Source organism: Giraffa tippelskirchi, chromosome 2 (genome assembly GCF_054371585.1).
Source record: "Giraffa tippelskirchi isolate mGirTip1 chromosome 2, T2T-mGirTip1v1.2.pri, whole genome shotgun sequence".
In the NCBI taxonomy this organism is placed as follows: domain Eukaryota; kingdom Metazoa; phylum Chordata; class Mammalia; order Artiodactyla; family Giraffidae; genus Giraffa; species Giraffa tippelskirchi.
The window spans coordinates 180,231,517-180,251,491 of record NC_137276.1 but is presented as its reverse complement, the minus strand read 5'-3'; the positions used below and the strand labels follow the sequence as shown (position 1 = coordinate 180,251,491).

At 37.6% G+C, this 19,975-nt stretch overlaps 1 protein-coding gene across 1 annotated transcript in view; it reads right to left on the bottom strand.

Moving 5' to 3' along the window:
- The window catches only part of MORC1 (MORC family CW-type zinc finger 1), a 157,206-nt gene that overhangs the window by 67,050 nt on the left and 70,181 nt on the right, over positions 1–19,975 (bottom strand). Inside the window, exons 15-16 of the mRNA XM_081573662.1 lie at positions 4,767–4,895; positions 976–1,081 (exon numbers count right to left, since the gene is read on the bottom strand). Of these exons, the coding sequence (XP_081429788.1) occupies positions 976–1,081; positions 4,767–4,895 (235 nt within the window). The remainder of the gene's footprint in view (positions 1–975; positions 1,082–4,766; positions 4,896–19,975) is intronic.

Here is a 19,975-nt window from a genome sequence, read left to right as displayed (position 1 = left end):
AAATGAGAAGTAGATACCTCTGGCCCCAAGATTCTCAGCCTCCAATTCAATCAGGACAGTTCTGTTTTTATCTGTTTTATATACCTGAGGTCAGAGACAAATTTTATTTTGGGATTAAAAAAAAAGGTTCTGCTGCAAACCAAGAAAGGGAGACTGAAAAACCCCTTGGGCCATGTGAAATCTAAGAGCCCTGTCACCTATGACATTTTTCATTAATCTCTAAATATGATTAACTTGAAGACTTCAGGTTGAAGAGATTTTAGTAGCAGTTTCTAAATGTTTTCTTCCTTCTTATTTTTTTTCAATTGCTCTTTTTTTTCAGGGCTGGATAAAAATAAACAAGAATTATTACCCTAATGTCTATATTAGCAATATTGATCCACTCATCCAGGTCAAAGAACTTAGAATAAACTCCATGGAAAAGTGATGCTTCACTTAAGGGTGCCTCTGTTAAAGGGGTGTATTAACTCTTTAGCCCACAAGGAAAGGTAATTCAAAAAGGGTTTGCAATAACGTTGACATCGATCAATATTTAATTGACCTTTTTCCTGTTTTAGTCTGAAGTTCTTCCTCCAAAAGCACAAAGCAATGAAATCAATATATGACTTAAACAGAAAAAGCACATGGTCTAACACTTAAGGATCTAGATAAGACTCCCGCACTATAAGATTGTACATTGCATGAAAATGAACTGGAAGGCAGAACTCTTAAACAGCGAGGTAAGGTCTTCTGCAGTGGAAGTGCAGAGCTGCACACCCAACATTAACAAAAGCTTACACCCAAGTGTCTTTTAACTTGAGGGAAAAGAGCACTAATGAAATATCATTCTGGAGGTGGCAATAGGCTAGAAGGAGTTAGAAGGGATGACAACTGCTAAGCTAAAATTTATCTATGGCTGACATTTTTCAGCTTCATACATATAAATTATAGGAATTAAAAACGAATAAAGAATTTTAGAAAACTATAAAAAACTACCTGTTTTCCGAGAGGTTAGGGTTATTAGCACAAATCCAAATGTCAAAGAATCCTTTTTCCTGGTAATTAGTAGAAGGAGGCAAGACTCTCCATTTAAGGCAAAGATCTAAAATCATCAAAACAAAAACCACATACAAGTAAGACCACAATCAGAAGTGAATCTACCATAGTAAGATGTCAGGTCGCATATACAGAAAGTATGAAGCTATCTTTCAGTCCAAAGACAAGTGAATTCTTGACCATATGCCATTATATTTGATGGCACAAATAGTCCAGGATTCTAAGCTACCTAGGATACCATCAATAAATTATTATTGTTGCTGTCATTATTATTATTATTACTGCCATCATTGCTTAAGTTCTTTCCAGTTGGTTTCTACTGGTTCCAGCCAAAAGAATATGAAGTAATAGGTCCCTCTTCACCTTTTCTTAAACCACAGGAAGGCATCCAGACTGACTCTTCCATTTTTCCTGACCCACTATTTATCTGCCAACACCACCATCCATCTCCAACCACATGACTAAGATAAGGAAGAAAATCAAACTCTATCATTTACACAGTTCCTTGTTCTGCATTTCTTATAGCTCTTATTCTGCTCCCCAGTCTACAGTTCTTGACTTGTCTCTTTCCCCCTTTCAGTCCCTCCTCATTTTCAGGCACTCCACTCTTCAGGCTACTCCTCACTTGAATCCTGAATCCTGTCCACACCCTTTGTTAGTGGCTCTTGGGTAAATACTTCTTTCTCTCTGTTCATCTAAAATGGAGACAGTTTGCACAGTGGTTAAGAATATGAATAGTTTCACTACCTACCAAAAGGGATTCCTGAGGCTTATAAGATATAATAATAATGATTAAAAAGACAACATTAGAAGCCATTTGTGATGGTTAATTTTATGTGCCAATTTGACAGGGCCATTGGGTACCTGGATATTTAGACAAACGTTATTCTGACTGTGTCTGTGCTTTGGATTAGATTAACATTTGAGTTGGTAGAATGAATAGAGCAGGTTATCTTTCCTAATATGGTGGGCCTCAACAAATCAGTTGAAGGCCTGAATAGGGGGAAAAAAGTTGACCCTCTTGCAAATAAGAGACAGTTCTTTCTGTCTTGAACTGAGACATTAGTTTTTCCTGTCTCCAAACTAGAACTAAACATCAGCTCTTCTTGGGTATCAAATCTGTCAATATTTAGATTGGAACGATATTACCAGGCCTCCTGGTTCTCAGGCCTTAAAGCTCTGGAATTAAACCAATGGCTCACCCAGGTCCTTAGCCTGCTGACTAAGATCTTGGGACTTGTCAGCCTCCTCAATCATCTAAGCCAATTCCCTATGATTAATATCTATCTATCCATCCATCCATAAATCTATCTATCCTATTGGTTCTCTTTCTCTGGAGAACCATAATACACTATTCTAAGCACTGAGTAAAATTTACATGTGTTAATTAATTGTATTTTCACAAAACTGCATAATGTAACTACAAATATTAACTTCATTTTATAAAAAAGAAAATCAAAGCTTAGAGAAGTTAAATAATTCGCCCAATTTCACATAGCTTTCACTAGAGATTGGATTCTGGCAATAAGTTGCACATATCAAATACACACAGTCATTTTTAACCAGTAATATTATCATCCAATAGGTTGTTGCATATAGTCATCAATTTTCTCAATTATACCTTCTAAGTGCCTGTCATGTGTGTTCCTCTTAAATCTCACTGCCATAGCTTTATTCAGTTCAGTTCAGTTCAGTTCAGTCTCTCAGTTGTGTCCGACTCTTTGCGACCCCATGAATCGCAGCATGCCAGGCCTCCCTGTCCATCACCAACTCCCAGAGTTTACCAAAACCCATGTCCATTGAGTCGGTGATGCCATCCAACCATCTCATCCTCTGTCGTCCCCTTCTCCTCCTGCCCTCAATCTTTCCCAGCATTAGGGTCTTTTCCAATGAGTCAACTCTTTGCATGAGGTGGCCAAAGTATTGGAGTTTCAGCTTCAACATCAGTCCTTCCAATGAACACCCAGGACTGATCTCCTTTAGGATGGACTGGTTGGATCTCCTTGCAGTCCAAGGGACTCTCAAGAGTCTTCTCCAACACCACAGTTCAAAAGCATCAATTCTGTGGCGCTCAGCTTTCTTCACCGTCCAACTCTCACATCCATACATGACCACTGGAAAAACCATAGCCTTGACTAGACGGACATTTGTTGGCAAAGTAATGTCTCTGCTTTTAAATGTGCTATCTGGGTTGGTCATAACCTTCCTTCCAAGGAGTAAGCGTCTTTTAATTTCATGGCTGCAATCACCATCAGCAGTGATTTTGCAGCCCAAAAAAATAAAGTCTGACAGTTTCCACTGTTTCCCCATCTATTTCCCATGAAGTGATGGGACCAGATGCCATGATCTTAGTTTTCTGAATGTTGAGCTTTAAGCCAACTTTTTCACTCTCCTCTTTCACTTTCGTCAAGAGGCTTTTTAGTTCTTCTTGGCTTTCTGCCATAAGGGTGGTGTCATCTGCATATCTGAGGTTATTGATATTTCTCCCGGCAATCTTGATTCCAGCTTGTGTTTCTTCCAGCCCAGTGTTTCTCATGATGTACTCCACATATAAGTTAAATAAGCAGGGTGACAATATACAGCCTTGACGTACTCCTTTTCCTATTTGGAACCAGTCTGTTGTTCCATGTCCAGTTCTAACTGTTGCTTCCTGACCTGCATATAGGTTTCTCAAGAGACCCGTGTAATTCCTCACCTGGATCCTGGATTATGCCAGAAATCTTGTCTGCAGAGGTATGACCCTAGCTTTTGCTTTAGGCCTTCTCCAAATCATCTTGCACTGAGCTGCCAGAGCAACATTACTACAAGTGACATCTAACCAGTCAGGTCCCCTTTGGACCACCCCAGGCTCAAGGTTGGGGTGGTGTTCCCTTGTTGTTGTTCGGTTGCTAACTTATGTCTGACTCTTTGAGACCCCATGAATTGCAGCATGCCAGGCTCCCTTGTTCTTCACTATTTCCCAAAGCTTGCTCAAATTCATGTTCAAGGGGTTCCCTTGGCCCTGTATAAGGAGCTACAGTGTGATTTTTTTTTTTTTTTTTGGTTTGCTTGACTCCTTCCCCCACTGGAGGGCAGATTCCCTGCACACAGTAGAGACCCATAATAAGTGTTCAATGCTTCAGTGATATTTCTCTCTTTTTGAAAAACTTCCAATGCCTCTCCATTGCTTGTTAAAGTTAAAACTCCTTATCCTGGCATTCAAGGCCATTGAACATGTTTACACAACCTAATAACTTTATCTTTTATTATTCACTCATTATTGATTCACTCAGTAGTCAATTGCTAAGTATCTACTATTATTTAACACAGTGTTAAGTACTAAAAATAGGAGAATGACTGTTTCTATTATTCACCACAATAATATTAGCTGAAGGGCACAGTATATATTAACACATATTTCCAACTATACGTCTGCTTTCAAAAACTGACTTTAAAGACCATGGCAAAGGGTACCTTGTCATGAAGACTTGCTTCACTTTTCTCTCCTCCCTTTCTTTGAAACCTCCAATAATTGTGGGTCTCTTTGACATCATTTACATTTAGATTATTTTCACCTCTATTACAATTATTTTCATGCTTTCTCCTAGACCCAAATCTCTTGGAAAGCAAGAACCCTGTCTTACCTCATCTTTGTCTTCCTTTTTTTTTTTTTTTTTTTTTTTTAACATAGTGACTTGCAATATTAGGCTCTTACTAAAAGTTTGCTAACTTGGATGGAATTTAACACTCACCACACTGAATCATGCATGGGATAGCCATGGCTTGTCTTCTTTGATACTGAATAGAATCTGAAGGTCTTTCCATGTCCTTATTATCTTGGTATCCAAATTCATTCCAAAATAATGTTAGATTTCTGTTACCTAGAAAAAAAGAAAGGAAAAAAGGCAGAAAGAAAATAATGAGAGAAAATAAAACCAATAAAATCAAGATGATAAGTAAAGGGAAATTTGGATACAAACACATGTACATATAATATGATTTCAAATATGAAAAAACCAATAACATAGAGAAACAAGTGATTAAGATGTTTAACACTGGTTTTCTTTGAGTATGGATGAAATTGGTTTTCTACTTTCCACTTTCTTGCATTTTTCAAAACTATATACAATAGACATGCATTATATTTATAATAAAACTAAACACAATTATAGTTATAAAATATATCTATACTTTTATTGTTACAATAAAATACACTGACATTTAAAACTTTTTTCTTAAATACTCCTCGGAGAGACTGATTAAAAAGCCACCCTTAAGACTAGTGGTACAAATATTTATCATCTTATTTCACAGCCAGTTTCTATTTTATCTCTGGCTCCCTTTTCTTTCAGGCTCTATTGTTTATGCCCTACCCTTGCCCCAGATTCTAAACTGCTTCCTTGTTTAGAAACAGCACTTGTCATGGCGGTATTTCAGGCATCCTCCTTAAGAGGCTGTGTTCTTATCCATTGATCCAGCAATAGAACTGTTAGGAATCTTCCTACAAAACATACAGCACAAAGGCCATATATATGAGAGCGCTGTTTGAATAGGAAAACAAAACAAAAAACCCCTGGAAACAAAGTAAAAGCCTAGAATTGTTGTTGTTTAGTCACTAAGTTGTGCCCGACTCTTTTATGTAGCCCACCGGGCTTCTCTGTCCATGGGATTTCCCAGGCAAGAATACTGGAGTGGGTTGCCATTTCCTTCTCCAGGGGATCTTTTTGACCAGGGATCTTTTTTTTTTTTTTTTTTTTCAATTTAAATAAATTTATTTATTTTAGTTGGGGGCTAATTACTTTACAATATTGTAGTAGTTTTTGCCATACATTGACATGAATCAGCCATGGGTTTACACATGTTCCCCTTCCTGGACCCCCCACCCACCTCCCTCCCCATCCCATCCCTCTGGGTCATCCCATTGCCCCTCGACCAGGGATCAAACTCATGGCTCCTGCATTGGCAGGTGGATTCTTAGGAACTAATAAATCCCATTTTCAAACAAGGGGACACTAGGCAACCTTTAAAATAGAAAGTTAGAGCTAAATATATTATTGTGTCAAGACCTCCAAGACAGAGTTTTAATAATATTTTTTTAAAAGATGTAGAACAGCAAATCTAGCATAGTGAACTTTTGTAACGTGAAAAAGAGTATATACACATAAAAGGTGGATAGCCATGCTTTTCTTTTCCTAAAAGGATACAAAGAAAGTGTTAACAGTGGATGCCACTGGGAAAAGGATAGAGAGCAAGGCAGGGAAAGGTATTTTTAATTTTCATTTTTTTGCTTTCTGAACACTTGAGTATTTTCACATGTGCATTTATCACTCTAAAAATACTTTTTTGAAAAAGAATCCAAATTTAACATTCTGTCCAATATGGTAATCAACTGGCCACATGTAGCTACTGAGTGCTTGAAATGTGGAAGACACAGAATATTTCATCAAAGTACAAGGTTCAAAAAGTAAGCTTCTAAAATATATACCTTGGAAATAAAATATATAAAATAGGGCCAGCCTTATATCAACCTTAATATATGACCAAGTAATCCAAGCAAGGGAAAGGACTTCGTCAAGGCTGTATATTGTCACCCTGCTTATTCAACTTATATGCAGAGGACATCATGAGAAATGTTGGGCTGGATGAAGCACAAGGTGGAATCAAGATTGCCGGGAGAAATATCAATAACCTCAGATATGCAGATGACACCATCCTTATGGCAGAAAGCTAAGAAGAACTAAAGAGTCTCTTGATGGCAGTAAAAGAGGAGAGTGAAAAAGTTGGCTTAAAGCTCAACATTCAGAAAACTAAGATCATGGCATCCAGTCCCATCACTTCATGGCAAATAGATAGGGAAACAGTGGAAACAGTGACAGACTCTATTTGGGGGGGCTCCAAAATCACTGCAGATGGTGACTGCAGCCATGAAATTAAAAGACACTTGCTCCTTGGAAGGAAAGTTATGACCAACCTAGACAGCATATTAAAAAGCAGAGACATTACTTTGCCAACAAAAGTCTGTCTAGTCAAGGCTATGGTTTTTCCAGTAGTCATACATGATGTGATACATGGAGTCATACATGGATGTGAGAGTTGGACTATAAAGAAAGCTGAGCACCGAAGAATTGATGCTTCTGAACTGTGGTGTTGGAGAAGACTCTTGAGAGTCCCTTGAACTGCAAGGAGATCCAACCAGTCCATCCTAAAGGAGATCAGTCCTGCCTGTTCATTGGAAGGACTGATGCTGAAGCTGAAACTCCAATATTTTGGCCACCTTATGTGAAGAACTGACTCCCCTGGAAAGACCCTGATGCTGGGAAAGATTGAAGGAAGGAGGAGAAGGGGATGACAGAGGATGAAATGGTTGGACGGCATCACAAAATCAATGGAAATGAGTTTGGGTAAACTCCGGGAGTTGATGATGGACAGGGAGGCCTGGTGTGCTGCGGTCCATGGGGTCGCAGAGAGTCGGACACAACTGAGCAACTGAACTGAACTGAATCCAAGCAAAACACCAATAAACACCTTTACACTTTCCTATACATGTTAAGATTTAGGTTCAGAATGCTATATGCCTTTAAGACCAGCAGGGAAGGGACTCAGTCTTGAAAAGGTGCTTTGCAGTTGGGTGGGTTGACAAGTGCCCCACAAATTTCCTTGTCTCCTACCTTGTCTCTTCACCAAATCTCTACCAGTTCTTGCCTAAATTTCCCTTTGTATTCTGCTTCCCCAGCTTTTCTCAACTCAGACTTTCAGTTTTCTGCTTTTTGCTCAGCATGTGGTTTTGGCCCAGTCCAGACGTTACTCTTTAACTGTACACCAGAGCTTGATATACTCTTTGGTGTCTGGACAGGACTCATGAGATCTTGTTCTCTGATTTCCACAAGAACTACTCAATTCTTGCTATGTTAAGGCAGGAAGAGCTGTATTTTAACATCAGGTGACTTTGAGTGTTGTCTCTCACACATACTTATTGTGTAATTGTGGGAAGTCAGTAAAGTTTCTTATCCATAAAGTGAGTGTCTACAATAACTTGCCTCACATGGTTATCACTAAGAATAAACATGCTGCTGCTGCTAAGTCGCTTCAGTTGTGTCCGACTCTGTGCGACCCATAGGTGGCAGCCCACCAGGCTCCCCAGTCCCTAGGATTCTCCAGGTAAGAACACTGGAGTGGGTTGCCATTTCCTTCTCCAATGCATGAAAGTGAAAAGTGAGAGTGAAGTCACTCAGTTGTGTCCAACTCTTTGCGACCCCATGAACTGCAGCCTACCAGGCTCCTCCCTCCATGGGATTTTCCAGGCAGGAGTACTGGAGTGGGTTGCCATTGCCTTCTCCCAAGAATAAATATGAACGTGCGTTAAAAATTATAGTGCTGTGTAGAAACTTAAGTTGCTGCTGTATCGTATTTGTTCTTTCTTTAAATGTTACTTCCCCAAGAACACCTCACCTTCTCAAAAAAGGAACTGTGTTTATTAGGTACTGCACCCTGTACCTAATAAATTCACAAGAAATTTTGCTGCCATTCTTAACAAAATAGCTCCTTAATGTGTCCTTTGGGATAAAATCAAAGTGAAATAATGTCTCTCCCTGAAAATATTAACTAATCACAGCTAATACAACCCAGCAAACTTATAAAACAAGTATCAACTGTGAAGCCCAATATAAACATCTTAAGAGAAAGAAAATGACTAGGATGTTAAAAACACAAGCACATGCCTCTCAAGGGTGAGTGACACCTGCTCTGTGATCATATCACTCTTACACATTATATTTCAGTTCACTTTATGCCTCCCTCTAAAAGGAAAAATTCTTAAAGATAATGGCTGTGTTTAGGATCTTGTTTTCACTAGCTGACACTCAGGGCTTAATGTTTACTTATAAAACTGAATAATTCTAAAGAATTACTGGCTATCAAAGGCATGAGAACACTCAGTAGCCCAATATCTAATGACCAGGACTGACAGAAGATATGCCATTTGAAGTCAGTATCAGGGCAAAAGAAACAACCAAGTATATTCAATCTGGGAATCAGAAATGGTTTTCCCTAATTGCCAATGCAATCTTGACTTTTTTTCCCATCAGACATAAGCTATGCCAATATGCACAATTTCTAATGTGTTAATAAAACAAATTTCCATTGAATGAACCCCGAAGACTATATAGATGCTTCAGCAAGTGGGTAAGTTAGCTAAAGAAATGTCCATGGGAGGAAACATACCACAATTTTTTCTTATCACGTGTTATTCGGTCTACAGAGATTTATGCAACTATCCTGAGAGGAAAAAAATTTCTCCCATACAAAAAAATAACCCCAAAAGGCTATCAGTGGATTTTCAGCAGAAACCTTATAGATGAGGAGAGAATGGTATAATATAATCAAAGTGCCAAAAGGAGAAACAAAAACCTGCCAACCAAGAATACATTACCAATATTGAAGCTGTCCTCCAGAAATGAGGTAGAGATAAAGAATTTACAAAACAAACAAAATTGAGGGAGTTCATTACTAGATCTGCCTTACATGAAATGCTATAGGAAATTCTTTAAGCTGAAATGAAAGGAAACTAGTAACTTAAAAATGTGAAAATACAAAACTCACTGGTAAGGGTAAGTATACAGTCAAATTCATAATATTCTAATTCTGTAATGATGGTATATAAGTCACTTAACTCTAGTATTAATATGAAGGTTAAAAGACAAGGTTTAAAAAACAACCATAGCTACAATAATTTCTTAATGAGCACAATATTAAAATATGTAAATTGTGAAATCAGTCAGTCAGTTCAGTCACTCAGTTGTGTCCGACTCTTTGCGACTCCATGGACTGCAGCACACCAGGCTTCCCTGTCCATCACCAACTCCCAGAGCTTACTGAAACTCAAAAGAGAAAGTACTCAAAGCATAGCACTACAGGAAATGATCATACCACAAAGGAAGAGACCAAGAGAGAAAGAAAAAAAACAAACTACAAAAAGCCAGAAAACAACTGATAAGATGGCAATAGTAAGTCCTTATCTATCAATAATTATTTTAAATATAAATGGATTACATTCTCTAATCAAAAGATGTAAAGTGACTGAATAGATAAAAACCAAGACCCAACTATATGCTGTCAATAAAAGACTCACATCAGTTTTAAGAATATACATAGCCTCAAAGTGAAAGGATGGAAAAAAACATACCATGCAAATGAAAACCAAGAGAGTGGGTAGCTATATCAGACAAAACATACTTTAAGTATGTTGGAGGAGAAAAGAAGGTTATTATTTAATGATAAAGAAGCTGATTCACCAAGAGGCTATTAACATCATGTAAATACATACACTAAACGTCAGAGCACCTAAATATATTATGCAAATATTAACAGACCTAAAGGTAGAAATAGAGAGCAATGCAATAATAGTAGGGGACTGCAATACTCTTTTTTTAACAATGGACAGACCATCCAGAGAGAAAATTATAAGGAAAAATGGACATTAAATACATTAAATATAAATATACATTAAATCCAACGTTAGAAAATACAATATTTTATCCAAAAGAAATAAAATTCACATTCTTCTTAAATGCACATGGAATATTTTCCAGGACAGATCATATATTAGGTCACAAAACAAGTCTTAACAAATTTACAAAGACGGAATTGTATCAAGTATCTTTTCTGACCATAATGGTATAAACCTAAAATCAACAAGAAGAAGAAAGCTGGAAAATTCACAAATATGTGGAAATTAAACATCAGACTGCTGAAAAACCAATGACTCAAAGAGGAAATCAAAAGGGCAATTTTAAATATATTGAGGTAAAATTAAGGAAACAATCCTATTTACTACTGCATCAAAAAGAATGAAATACATAGGAATAAATCTGCCAAAGAGGCAAAAGACCTATACTCTGAAAACTGTAAGACACTGATGAAGGAAACCAAAGACAACAAAAACAAATGAAAGATATACTGTGTTCTTGGACTGGAAGAATCAATATTGTTAAAATAACCGTACTACCCAAGGTGATTTGTAGATTCAATGCAATCCCTATCAAATTACCAATAGCATTTTTCACGGAACTAGAACAAGTAATTTTAAAATATTTATGGAAATATAAAAGAGCCTGGATAGCCAAAAGAATCTTGAGTAGAAAAAGAATAGAGCTAGAGGAATCAGACTCCCTGACTTCAGACTATACTACAAAGCTATAGTCATCAAAATAGTATTGTACTGGTCCCAAAACAGAAATATAGATCAATGGAACAGGACAGAAAGCCCAGGAATAAATCAATGCATAGTGATAAACACCTCCATTAAGAAATAAACAAGAATGATAACAACAAATAACATTAAATTAAATACCTCAATGAACTAGAAAAAGAAGAACTAAGTCCCAAGTTAGCAGAAGGAAAGAAATGGCAAAGATCAGAGAAGAAATAAATGAAATAGAGAATAGGAAAAACAATAAAAAAGATTAATCAAACTAAGAGCCTCTTTTTTGAAAAGATGAACAAAATTGTAAAACCCTTAATAAGACTTGGGTTTCCCTGGTGGCTCAGATGGTAAAGAATCTGCCTGTAATGCAGGAGACCTGGGTTTGATCCCTGGGTCAGGAAGATCCCCTGGAGAAGGAAATGGCATCCCACTCCAGTATTCTTGCCTCGACAATCCCATGTACAGAGGAGTCTGGCATGCTACAACCCATGGGGTCACAAAGAGTTGGACATGACTGAGAGATTAGCACTTAATTAGACTAGATAAGAATAACTAGATAAGAATAACAGTGAAGGCTCAAATAAATAAGATCAGAAATGAAAAACGGGACATTACTGTGGATACAACAGAAATACAAAGGATCTTAAGACACAACAGTGAAAAATTATATTCCAACGAATTATATAACATAGAAGAAATGGGTAAATTCCTAGAAACATACAACCTACCAAGACTGAATCATGAGGAAATGGAAAATATGAACAGACCAAGAGTGAGTAAAGATACTGAATCAGTCATTAAAAATCTCCCAACAAAGAAAAACCCAAGACCAGATGGCATCAGTGGTGAGTTTTACCAAACATAATAATAATAATAAAAATAATAATGCCTATCAATCTCTTCCAAAAAACTATTCCTAAAAAATTTTTCTTCTTTAAAGAAAGAAAATTTCCAAACTCTTTTGATGAGGTCTGCATTATTCTGATTCCAAAACCAGATAAGGGTATTATAAGGAAAGAAAAACACAGGCTAGACTCACTGGTGAACATAGATGCTAAAATCCTCAATAAATGGAGAGGGGGATGGCAACCCACTCCAGTATTCCTGCCTGGAGAATCTCATGGACAGAGGAGCCTGGCGGGCCACAGTCCATGGGGTCACAAAGAGTTGGACACAACTGAGCAGCTAACACATACACATACAGTCTTTTTAATAAATGGTGGGAAAATTGGATGCACACATAAAAGAATAAAGCTGGACCCTATTTCATACCACTCATAAACATTAACCCAAAATGAATTAATGGTTTAAATGTAAGACCTGAAACCATAAAGTTCCTAGAAGAAAAATATACAAAAAGTTCCTTAACATTGGTCCAGGCAATGAATTTTGTTGTCATTGTTGTTTTTGATATAACACTGAAAGCACAAGGGAAAAAAAAAAGTGGAAGTATATCAAACTGCAAAGCTTTTGTATAGCAAAGGAAACATTCCAAAAAAAAAAAAATTAAAAAGCAGCATACAGAAAGGGAGAAAATATCTGCAAATAATTTATATGATAAAGGATTAATGTCTAAAATATATAAACAACTCAAATAATTGGATAGTAAAAAGAAAAAAAACACCCTGTTATTGAAAAGTGGCCTGAAGACCCAAATAGACAGTTTTCCAAAAAAGACATACAAATGGTCAACAAGTACATGAAAAGGTGTTCAACATCACTAATAATCAAGGAAAGCAAATTGAAATCACAGTAACTTATGACTTCACACCTATTAGGGTGTATATTGTCAAAAATAGAAGTGATAGTGTTGTTGAGGATGTGGAGAAAAAGGAATCCTTGTACACTGTTGGTGGGAATGTAATGGTACAACCACTATAGAAAACAGTGCGGAATTTCCTCAAAAATTAAAAATGTAGCTATTATATGATCCAGAAACCCACTTCTGGGTATATATCTGAAGAAAATGAAAACAGTATCTTGAAGAGATATCTGCACTCTCATCTTCCCTGCAACATTAGTCAGTATAGGCAAGATATGGAAATATGGACTCAACCTAAGTGTCCAATGATGGATGAAAGGCTGAAGAAAGTATGCATGTATGTGTGTGTATGTGAGAGAGAGGGAGGATAGAGTAGAATATTATTTAGCCATAAAAGAGTTGAAGATCCTCCATTTGTTATAAGAATGAAACTGGAGGGCATTATACTAAGTGAAATAAGCCAGACAGAGAAACACATAATATGATTTACATGTGGAATCCAATAATACTACTAATAAAGTTAAATTCATAAAAACAGAAAGTAGAATCATGGTTGCCGGCAACTGTGGGCCAGAGATAATGGGGAGATGTCAGTCAAAGGGTACAAGTTTTCAGTTATAAGCTCAATAAGTTCTGAGGATCTAATGCACAGCATGGTGACTGTAGTAAATAATACTGTGTTGTATACTTGAATGTGCTAAGAGAGTAAATCTGAAGCATTCTCACACCTACATAAGCAACATGGTAACTGGGTGAGGTGATAGATGGTTTAATTAACTTGACTGTGGTAAATATTTCACAATGTATATGTATAGTGAATCATCATGTTGTTCACTTTAAGCATATATAATTTTTAGTCAATTATACCCCAAGAAACCTGGAAAAAAATTATCGTCTATCCTAGTCTGGCAAGAAAGAGTAAAACTAACAATAAAATTCACTAAATTAGGTAGGCCTTAACACATGAAAGTGAAAGCATTAGTTGCTACGTCATGTCCAACTCTTTGTGACCCATAGCTGGTAGCCCGCCAGACTCCTCTGTCCATGGAATTCTCCAGGCAAGAATACTTGAGTGGGTTGCCATTCCCTTCTCCAGGGGGTCTTCCTAAGCCAGGTTTGGGTCTCCTGCATTGCAGGCAGATTCTTTACCATCTGAGCCACCAGGGAAGCTCAAAAGGTTTCAATAAACCACATTTTGTTAATGTGTATTAACGAAGTTTTTAAAATTTCTCTTTGATTCAGAAGTCAATTAAGAACAAAAAATCGTGTCTTAAATATTTCCCCCCACCTATGGAGAATGCTATTTCCCTTGTGATTTGGACAGTAAAGAATCTGCCTACAACGTAGGAAACCTAGGTTGACCCGTGGGTCAGGAAGATCCCCTGGAGAAGAGAATGGCAACGCACTACAGTATTTCTGCCTGGAAAATCCCATGGACAGAGGAACCTGGTGAGCTACAGTCCATGGGGTCGCAAAGAGTTGGACAGGACTGAGTGTATATTGTCACCCTGCTTATTTAACTTATATGCAGAGTACATCATGAGAAACGCTGGGCTTGAACAAACACAAGCTGGAATCAAGATTGCTGGGAGAAATATCAATAACCTCAGATATGTGGATGACACCACCCTTATGGCAGAAAGTGAAGAAGAACTAAAGAGCCTCTTGATGAAAGTGAAAGAGGAGAGTGAAAAAGTTGGCTTAAAGCTCAACATTCAGAAAGCTAAGATCATGGCATCTGGTCCCATCACTTCATGGGAAATAGATGGGGAAACAGTGGAAACAGTGTCAGACTTTATTTTGGGGGGCTCCAGAATCACTGCTGATGGTGACTGCAGCCATGAAATTAAAAGACGCTTACTCCTTGGAAGGAAGGTTATGGCCAACCTAGATAGCATATTTAAAAGCAGAGACATTACTTTGCCAACAAAAGTCCATCTAGTCAAGGCTATGGTTTTTCCAGTGGTCATGTATGGATGTGAGAATTGGATGGTGAAGAAAGCTGAGCGCTGTAGAATTGATGCTTTTGAGCTGTGGTGTTGGAGAAGACTCTTGAGAGTCCCTTGGACTGCAAGGAGATCCAATCAACCCATCCTAAAAGAGATCAATCCTGGGTGTTCATTGGAAGGACTGATGTTGAAGCTGAAACTACAATACTTTGGCCACCTCATGCGAAGATTTGACTCATTGGAAAAGACCCTAATGCTGGGTGGGATTGGCGGCAGGAGGAGAAGGGGACGACAGAGGATGAGATGGTTGGATGGCATCACCAACTCGATCGACATGGGTTTGGGTGAACTCCGGGAGTTGGTGATGGACAGAGAGGCCTGGCGTGCTGCAATTCATGGGGTGGCAAAGAGTCGGACACGACTGAGCGACTGAACTGAACTGAACTGAACTGACTGAGTGACTAACACTCATGGAGAATGCTACATAGATAACCCAAAAATGATTAATTTCATAATTATATTAACATCCTCAAGGTATTCTGATTTTAAAATCCATTTTACTTTTGTGAACAGGAAATAGAGGAGTACATATTTTGAGACTTTTGTCTGAATAATCAACAAGCTTGTTAAACTAATGGAATAATCAGGGTTTAATGCACATAGACAATTAAAGTGCTAATTTCTAGAATAAGTATCTGAGACAAGCTGTGAAAATCTAATTTACTGATAGCTAGGTACGGAGTACTGTATTCAGAAGATTCCTGATGTTTAAATTAATCTGATTAATTTTTTAGGAAAAAATAATGGGAACTACTGCAATAACTTACTAAAAAATTGTCAAAAACCAGTAACCAAAAGAGCAGTTCACATAGATTTTGCCTCTTAAAAGGGAATGAAATCTAATAGCCTCCTAGAGGTCTGTTTCATAGCTATTTATAGAATGTACAATGACATCCAGGGAATCAATCAACCAAGTGGAAAAGTAATAAAATTCAGTAATAAACTACCAAAGCAAAGTTTGATGTTTCCAATCAAATAATAAAACCTAAAACAGTTTTTGAAAACAAAGCACCAAGAAAATCTGAAGATGGCAATGGTATTTAAATGAGGTTCCTGCCTTCAGGTAGTTCTGCATCTAAATAGATATTTATGTTCTACTTTTAAAGATCTCATGATCTGAACCACAGTCAGGTCCCGGTCTAGTCAAGGCTATGGTTTTTCCAGTAGTCAGGTATGGATGTGAGAGTTGAAGTATAAAGAAAGCTGAGTGCTGAAGAATTGTTGCTTTTGAACTGTGGTATTGGAGAAGACTTTTGAGAGTCCCTTGGACAGCAAGGAGATTCAACCAGTCCATCCTAAAGGAGATCAGTCCTGGGTGTTCATTGGAAGGACTGATGTTGAAGCTGAAACTCCAATACTTTGGCCACCTGATACGAAGAACTGACTCATTGGAAAAAACACTCATGCTGGGAAAGATTGAAGTCTGGAGGATAAGGGGATGACAGAGAATGAGATGGTTGGATGGCATCACTGACTTGATGAACATGAGTCTGAGAAAACTCTGGGAGTCCATGATGGACAGGGAAGCCTGGGGTACTGCAGTCCACAGGGTCACAAGAGTTGGACACGACTGAGCAACTGAACTGAACTGAACTTCAAAGATCTCAAATAGAAATTACATATCCATTCTTGGGGGACTGTAGATCACACTTTCTCCTGTGGTGAATATTGTCCTGTTTGTCCTTATCTTTGTAATTCTTAGCCAAGCCAGATATGAGACCCTTGCTAAGCTGATCCCTTGTGTGATCATTTATCATTTATGGTCTCGATAGCATCTCTGGGTTAGGGATAGGACACTGGTTTCAAGTCACACGTCAACTCCAGTCAGCTGGTAGTGATGCCTATACACTCTCGAGGCCAACTACCACTTATCAGGAAGAACTTCCAAGATGGCTTAGAGAATGCGTGGTGTATGTGAGATGAGAGAGGCCCTATATGATCACTTCCCAAAGAACTTGATTTGAATTGAAGGAAAATAAGGTGAGATGTCTTCAGCAGTGGTGAAAGTGTTTCCAGTGCCCTTCTTTCTCTTGGCTCCTGGATGTGGTTGAGGCAGTCGGGTCCATCTCCCAGTACAGTACAGTCAATGGTACAAGTAGGTGGCAGCTGCACACAGCAGGCTCCATAGCAAAACTCCAGGAATCTGCAGAGTTGGTCCAACTTTGCAGTAACGTCATGACTTCACCTGACAATGGAGCATCATTTTCTTTCATTCCATATTACCTGCTTCCCACGAGGATCTCCTTAAGCTAAAAAAAATGATTTTAGAACCACCACCATCCCAACTTGAGAAAATACATGATGACAAAATAAATAAATAAATCATGAATTCAATCTTACTTTTATGTGATTTTATGTCTTACTACTCACAACTATATCTCTATATTTGAAAAAATGTAGCACATACATGAACAAGACATAATGCCGTCTTAGACAATCATCAGTAGCCAGGGATTCAAGAATTCCAAGCCACACTCTAAGGTCCCCTAGGCTTCGTGACTCTTCCCAGTTTAGAACCACACCATCTGTGCAGGAAGATGGAGGGAAGCCTTATGATGACATCTTTAAAAACAAACTTAAGGAAAGTTAGGTTTCTACCGAGTTCTTCCTTATAGAGAAACAATTTCACTTTCCCTTTTTTGGTTATATTTTTATTTAGTCATGTTCATAGCTTTTCTATATATGCACTAATTTTTTCCTATTTTTTTCTAAAGAATGGAAATCAAAATTAGACATAATAATATAAATATATTCATAAAACATTCTGTGTTATCATGGGCAATAGCCTAGTCAGCTACCTAAGTCTCCCCAACACCTAGGTTAGCAAAATTTTTCTTTCTACCAGGATTCTCTTTACCTTCAGTTCAGTTCAGTCGCTCAGTTGTGTCCAACTCTTTGCGACCCCATGAACCACAGCACGCCAGGCCTCCCTGTCCATCACCAACTCCTGGAGCTTACCCAAACTCATGTCCATTGAGTCGGTGATGCCATCCAACCGTTTCATCCTCTATTGTCCCCTTCTCCTCCCGCTTTCAATCTTTCCCAGCATCAGGGTCTTTTCAAATGAGTCAGTTCTTCGCATCAGGTGGACAAAGTATTGAAGTTTCAGCTTCAGCATCAGTCCTTCCAATGAATGTTCAGGACTGATTTCCTTTAGGATGGACTGGTTGGATCTCCTTGCAGTCCAAGGGACTTTCAAGAGTCTTCTCCAACGCCACAGTTCAAAAGCATCAATTCTTCGGCACTCAGCTTTCTTTATAGTCCAACTCTCACATCCATACACGACTACTGGAAAAACCACAGCCTTGACTAGATGGACCTTTGTTGATAAAGTAATGTCTCTTCTTTTTAATATGCTGTCTAGGTTGGTCATAACTTTCCTTCCAAGGAGTAAGCGTCTTTTAATTTCATGGCTGCAATCACCATCAGCAGTGATTTTGGAACCCCAAAAAATAAAGTCACCCACTGTTTCCCCATGTATTTGCTATGAAGTGATGGGACCGGATGCCATGATCTTAGTTTTCTTAGACATACACAAAGCACCGTGACTTAACGGTCTCAAAAGTCTAAAGATTCTTTGTTGTTGTTGTTAATACAACTTATGTTTAATTGTTTAATTCTGATTTCCCTGTCTTAAATTCAGTCATTAGATACAACTTATTCTTTTTTCTAAAGTACACACATTCAGACTAATGAAGAGTGTTGAGGCCTTGCTTCTTGTATGGCAGGGAAAAATAAAACTATAAGACTCAAAGTGTATTTAATTCTAGACAAAAGAAGAAGGGCTGGCTTTTTCATATTTTATTTGCAATACAGGTGAGATCTTCTGAGATATTTTAGCAAGAAATTTCCTTGTAGATGTTAAAAATATCATTATCACGATCATAATACTAGTGCAGTCAGAAAGAAAAAGAAGCATTAAGTGCTGTCAATGGTGATAATTTCAATTATCAGGTGAAAGCAGTGTAAATGGATAAAATCTAAGAATGTGATATTTTTTAAAAGACAGAAGTCAATCCATTGAACTTCTGAACCATTCTGCTATTTTCTGGGAACTGGCACAAAGTAACAATTTTAAAGAGAATATATATTTATACAATAAAAATCAAGCAAAAATGTCTCTAATGTTTTTTGATATTTTATCTCCAATTCCTCTCACATAAGGCTTTTAGCCAATGGAATTTTTTTAGTGGTACAGAGTTCTACTGTTGCTGCTGTCAACAGTAAGGTCCCAGCAAACATGGGTAATCAAACAGTTGATAAAAGAAGTTCTTTATAGAAGTATTACTTAATAAGCAATGAAAATATGATTGAATTAGAATGCAAGATTTTGGGACTCTTAAGGGATATGAGTTTTGATCACTAATTGTTAACATTATTAAAAGAGAGACAATCGAACAATTTATGGCTCCTGATGGAACACTCTACAACCTACGAAACATCTTGATAAAACAGCAACAAAAGAACACACCTGAATTTGGTCAAGCTGCTAGATTCTACCAATTTACAGAGAAATAAAATAAACAGAATGGAAGAATCTGTTAAACTACACCCAGTAATGCAGTCAGAAAACTTTAAACTGTGAAAACTGTAAGACAACCAATTCTTCCTACAAATAAATTGCCAAAAAAAAAAAGAGAGAAAGAGAGCAAGAGGGAGCAATAAAGAGAAATATGAGGATAGGGTAGAGGGGCTATGAAATATAACAGAAAATTCAAAATATAAACAAGAGATAGGATATTTTTATGATAGTAAGAAAGTATTGATTAGTTTTAGGTATGATATTTGTATTGTGGTCATGTTTTTAAACAGAGTTTTTTCTTTAAGAATACATGCTAAAATATATACAGCTATGAAGTGGCTGGAATTTCCCTCACATTCCAGTTGTGAGGGCGTAGGTGGGAGTACGGAGAAGGCAATGGCACCCCACTCCAGTACTCTTGCCTGGAAAATCCCATGGAGGCAGGAGCCTGGTAGGCTGTAGTCCAT